This window comes from Hippoglossus stenolepis, chromosome 18, assembly GCF_022539355.2.
Source record: "Hippoglossus stenolepis isolate QCI-W04-F060 chromosome 18, HSTE1.2, whole genome shotgun sequence".
NCBI classification, from domain to species: domain Eukaryota; kingdom Metazoa; phylum Chordata; class Actinopteri; order Pleuronectiformes; family Pleuronectidae; genus Hippoglossus; species Hippoglossus stenolepis.
Genome location: NC_061500.1, coordinates 11,156,160 through 11,161,849, shown reverse-complemented (window position 1 = coordinate 11,161,849; position 5,690 = coordinate 11,156,160). Strand labels below are relative to the sequence as shown.

The 5,690-nt window shown below is 42.2% G+C and overlaps 1 protein-coding gene across 1 annotated transcript; it reads left to right on the top strand.

Annotated features, from left to right (window-relative positions):
* Nucleotides 1–480: 480 nt before the first annotated feature.
* Nucleotides 481–1,456, top strand: LOC118098049 (myosin light chain 4). Its single transcript, XM_035141463.2, has one exon. It carries the CDS (start codon nt 577–579, stop codon nt 1,180–1,182), a length of 606 nt encoding a protein of 201 aa, XP_034997354.1. The 5' UTR covers nt 481–576; the 3' UTR covers nt 1,183–1,456.
* Nucleotides 1,457–5,690: the final 4,234 nt, after the last annotated feature.

Here is a 5,690-nt window from a genome sequence, read left to right as displayed (position 1 = left end):
CATCGTCCTGTCTAAAAGGAGAATGTCCCTCTCTTATTATAAAATAATCCATAATGATAAGTCCCTAAGTGTCCTCAGCCCACCTGAGACCTCTGCCATAAAGACATAACTGCTCCTGAGGTAGCTTCAACAATGCTCTGGGAAAGAAAAAGCCATTGTTCCAGAAACCAGTGATTCCCAGACTTTCAGCAGTTAGCGAGCAAAGCTATTTTGGTCTGTCTCCCTCATGAGCTGATACACTGGCTGTGCTCTGATCCCTTTGTCCATCAGAGAGACAGAACATTTTCAGCCTAATGCAACTGGACCCTCGCTAATGACAGCAAATAGCCCTGTCGGCTACATGACAGCAGCTGAGAACAATACTTAATGTTGACATCACTTGCTATGGGGATCTATTTCGGTTTTCTTCCTTTTATAGTGTGCCATTGGAAATTGCTATCCGGCTCCTGAGAGAAAGCACATATAAAAGCTTTGGAATAGTAGGTGGCCCCTCGTGCTTGGGAATCACCCCCAATCCTCTCAGACACTCGCGTGCTTCTCGGCAAGTACCAGCTCACCTCCGAATCCCTTCACAAGATGCCACCCAAGAAGATTGAACCGAAGAAGCCTGAGCTCAAAAAGCCAGAACCCAAGAAAGATGTGGCCCCGGCTAAACAAGTTGCAGCTCCAGAGCCGCTGCCGGAGGCTCCCAAGGAGCCAGATTTTGACCCCAAAAGCATCACCCTCGAGTACACCTCCGACCAGATCGACGAGTTCAAGGAGGCCTTCACCCTGTTCGACCGCACACCCACCGGGGAAATGAAGATCACCTTCGCCCAATGCGGGGACGTGATGCGAGCTCTGGGCCAGAACCCTACTAACGCCGACGTGCTGAAAGTGCTCGGGAAACCAAAGCCGGAGGACATGAGCACGAAAATGGTGGACTTCGAGACCTTCCTGCCGATGCTCCAACACATCTCCCGTTCAAAAGATCAGGGCAATTTCGAGGATTTTGTGGAGGGGCTCAGGGTTTTCGACAAGGAGGGCAACGGCACCATCATGGGAGCGGAGCTGCGTCATGTGCTGGCAACACTGGGAGAGAGAATGACAGAAGACGAGGTGGACAGGCTGATGGCTGGACAGGAGGATGCCAACGGGTGCATCAACTATGCCTCCTTTGTGAAGCACATTCTTTCCGGCTGAATGGGACATTTAAGCATTTAAGACTTAATTTCCGTTTACACCACTTTTCTGGAACCTTACTAAACATTTGTCGATTTAGAGGTGAGCGTTTGATTTAGTCGGTGACATTCTTTTTTCCACCGTCAAATGAAGAAGTCACCGCTCTATGAAAAAAATGATGACAGCTAGATTAGCTCTTTTTAACAAACACACTGAAATATAATTAAATGCCCGTGAGATACTATGGACGTCCGTGAAGAAAAATCCCATTAATAAAGGAAAATATGATAACAAATTGCCTCACAAATGTCATTTCAGCATGCGCAACATTTAAATGTGAAGAGAAAACGATGACTCACACAGGATTGCTGATAAAAGTGCCCATTTTAAGTCTATTAAACTTAATCACGTCAACTGTGTTAATGTGATTAGTGCAAAGTATTGTTGGGACAGAGGGAAAAAACAAGAAACAAATAGGATTTTCCTCCATTTGAAACTAGAACCGATTTTCCTCTATTCTGCTTTACATAAAGAGCGTTTGAATGAGCATGTTTGTCATTGTGCTTGAGGGGCAGCTGCTGTGGATGAAGATATACACCCACATTCTGGACACACACAAACACACACAAACCCACACATGAATGTCAAGTTCCCCTTTGACAACTACAAGACAGGTGCTCCGAGGATGGGCCCCCTCATTTCTAGTGTAGCAACTGACAGAAAGATTTGTACTGGCCTCTTTACTGCTATTATCATATTCTGTGTATAGCTGATGAGTTTAAGACTTCTTATTTTGTAGTCATTATTTAATCGCTTAAAACAGTACTTGTCTCATATGTTTATCACTTTAGCTTCTGAGTACATCTAGTGTATTTATTAAGTCTTATTACCTTAACCGTCCACTTAAAAGTCCACTAAATACCTTCAAAAGCAGGTTGTGTTCTTTCAAGTGAGTAGCATAGGTTTGGCTTTTGCGAGTTCATGTCATGGAAACGTCTATGATTCATATAACGGTTTTATGAGAGCTGTTGGAACTCAACCTCGTGGACGAGTCATCTGAAAGCGGATGAAAGCTAGAAAAAGAAAAATGTAGTAAAAGGTTTAAAGTGGGCTTTTCATTCAGAGTGGAGTTGACATTACTGGGAAGCAAGTTCACATCATGAGACCTCACCAATTCAGATTCAAAACCGAACAGACAGGGCTGGTAGGCTTAGAAATGTGATTGCATAGTCTGGATTTTGGGGTTAAAAACTGAATTTGTAAAAGCACATCTCGCACAAAAAACAGACACAGCACAACCTACCTCGAATATCACATTAAATTGTTTTTTGCTCAGACCTTTCTGATGCAATGCTGTTTGCATACAATACAACCCAATCACTCAAGTGAAGACTCAAGAAAAGTTCCTGTCAACCCAGTTAAGTCAATAATAGGAAGGAAACATAGCTTGATTTGAATTTTTTTTAATAATATATTGATGCAAGCCAAACATAGAAACTAATGTAAAAATGCAGTCTGAGGCTGACTTGTTGCAAGCTCCTGGTTACGGCCTGATTTACATAATATCATCTCCTTGTATTGGGATTCTCTGGAGATTCAACACAGTAAATAATCATTTTAAGATTAATTTTGTTATGCAAAGGGTCAGGGTATGCAAAATTACAGATTAGGTCCATCTATGCTACACACACACACACACACACACACACACACACACACACACACACACACACACACACACACACACACACACACACACACACACACACACACACTTAAAAACTGTTATATAAACTTAGCTGGACGGACAACAGGTATGATATCTTTGCATTGTTTAGATAACCGGATATCGTTTGTTTCTGGTATTAGTTCTGCAATACGTCATATCTGTTTAGGTAACACTTTTAAATCAGTTTTAAGAGTAGACGCTATAGTGCTTTGGTTTTGGGAAATCAATGACTTCTGAGGTGTGTATATCTGTTCCAGTGTAGGATAAATATCATCAGGAATGTTGATAGACGCTCAAATTCAGCTATGGCAAAACTAAGGCTGATGAGCGATGATTTTTGTTTTCCCCTCTACTTTTTTGTAGATCTGCAACAAATGTTAAGTGTGTGATTTCCTCCCCATGCTGAGAGCAACAGTGGGCAGCATAAGTGGTTATAAAGTGCACTGATAGATATGTAGAAACAACTCGTCATGGTTTATGTCGACCATTACAGTAAACTGTGTTTACTTTTCTATGATTCTGCCTGTTTTATAGGGTAGTTAGAATTCGTGCAGTTCTGGGAGGATGTGCGTCTCCGTTGCTTCTGCTGCACACTGGAGTGAGTTCATTATTCTTTTTTCTGAAAAATGTACGAGGATGTTTAAAAAGGTGTACATTTTTTTCATGAATATTTCTTAGCAAAACAATGTATGTACTTTATCGGCAGGTAACGGGTTCTAGATTTGTGTTCCGGGGAGTGTTTCAGGGGAAATTGTTCACTCGGAGACGTATCTGCTTCCTTATTCGATTCACGGATGTCGTCTTTTGAAAAGTGGAAGGTGACTATTCTGTCCCGTTATCACTTTAGTCATCTTCAGACCTCACAATTGCAGAACTAATGCTGCTCCCCGCTGAGCACGAGAGCCATCAATAGAATTCTGTTCTGTCTGCTCCCATCGTTTACTCTGAGGCCACATGAAATAAAATGAAATATCAAAGAAATAATCATCGTAAAACATCACAATTATTATACAATAATAAGTTTTAAGAATAAAACAGACCTTGACTGGCTAAAAACAGCCCATTTTGTTACTGCAAAGTGAAATTACAGAGATTTGTTTTTGCATGTAGAGCAGGAAAGTGGGATTCAATCGCAAGTAGTCACTGTAAACACATGTGGAGACACTCTATTACATGAAGTGAACTGATAGATCACCAAACACACATTAAGCCAGGTAATGATGGGGCCCATGAGCCACACTGACAGTTAATTAACAATTGAATTTGCACTTTAGATACATGGTATTTAGAAGCTTTTTTTTACTGTATGAGTAGAAAGATGGAGCCAAACCGGCAGGAGTGGCACTTACTCTATGCAGCTGTCAAGCACATGCAAAGGAGCTTCTAAGTGCACTGTGCATTCGACTCCATAGCCGGTCGAGAGCCAGCCAGTAATTTCGACCCATCGTGATTAATCAGCAGCTGTTAGCTTTAAAGTCCTTTGTCAAATATGTGGATCTCCTGGCCGAGAGGATCCGACCGCTTGCGTGTGCATACGTTTTAACTCGGGGCTGTGCAGAGCGCGTGAGGCACGGTGGGTGGCGACAGCGCGTTAGGTGATGCCTCCACTGCAACTTTTATAGCGGTGGTTTATGCCGTTGTTGTTTTAGAGCGCATTATATTAAAATGTCAGCAACACTAACTGTTCTCTCCGTGGCTCGGGAAGCCCAGGTGGTGCATTAAACACCACAGCACACACACACTCAAGAAATATCAAGTGGCAGTATTTTGTCTCATTTAAAGTGGCAATTTGTGAGATCCTCATATTTTTCGCCAAAGGCAGCGTTCACTTTTTGGTGCCAAGCATTTATTGCTGTAGCAATCTTGCATTGTGTCGTGTTTTTGGCAGGCAAACTGTCCGATGAGCACTGACTTGTCTCTTACCTTGAATTTTAATTTTCCATGCTGGTCCTGCAATCCTTTTTCCTCCTTCTTCTTCTGTCATTGTTGGATAGGATTTAGAGGTAGCATAACAACAAATATAAGCCTTGAACTCTCTATCAATAAAAACAAATATATATATTTTATTTCATTTTCCTTGTTTTTCCCTGGGGGGACATTTTCCTGCGATATTTAACGTCCAGTTGACACTGTTTAGCTCAGCAGTTGCAAATTACTATGAAAGTAATGACAACGATAAATAGCGACCTTGATTACAAAGCAAGCGCGAGTCAAACACGGCGTGCCAAGGTCAAGATCAGCCGGCGTCATCTGTTGGCAGGCTATCATTTTTCATGGGGTGCCACAAATTCACCACTCTCTATAGATGAACTCATTTCATTGTCCTGAGGAGTGTGACTGGATTCTGAATATCGAGAGCAGGTCTTGTTTATGGTGGATGAGGCCTGATATTGGTTGAATAAAATCCTTTGTCTATAATGGGAATAAGTAATCATCAACTCACGAGCTGCAAACCTTATCAACTATTTAACATTGGTCCATACATGTGATTACTGCTGCTTACACTTCGTTCCAAACCACAATGCAATTACGTTATGCAACTTTTTGTACCTTAAAATAATAACTTCAAGATTAGTTTGATGGTTCTGACTTGGAATAGGAAGAATGGTGCCTCTTCAATTCCCACTCCTCATCCTGAGCTGCCCTCCTCTTTCTCTATGTAACTTTGGTGAGCCGGTACGATCGCCTGTGAGAAGTGCATAACTGACTGATAGTCCGTCCGTCCATTGTCTACTGCTTATCCAGGCCAAGGTCACAGGGGTAGCTGCCCAACTAGAGTTTTCCAGACGACCCTCTCCCC

Coding starts and splice junctions, on each gene's coding strand:
- LOC118098049 (XM_035141463.2), top strand. CDS start 577: ATGCCACCCAAGAAGATTGAACCGAAGAAGCCTGAGCTCAAAAAGCCA.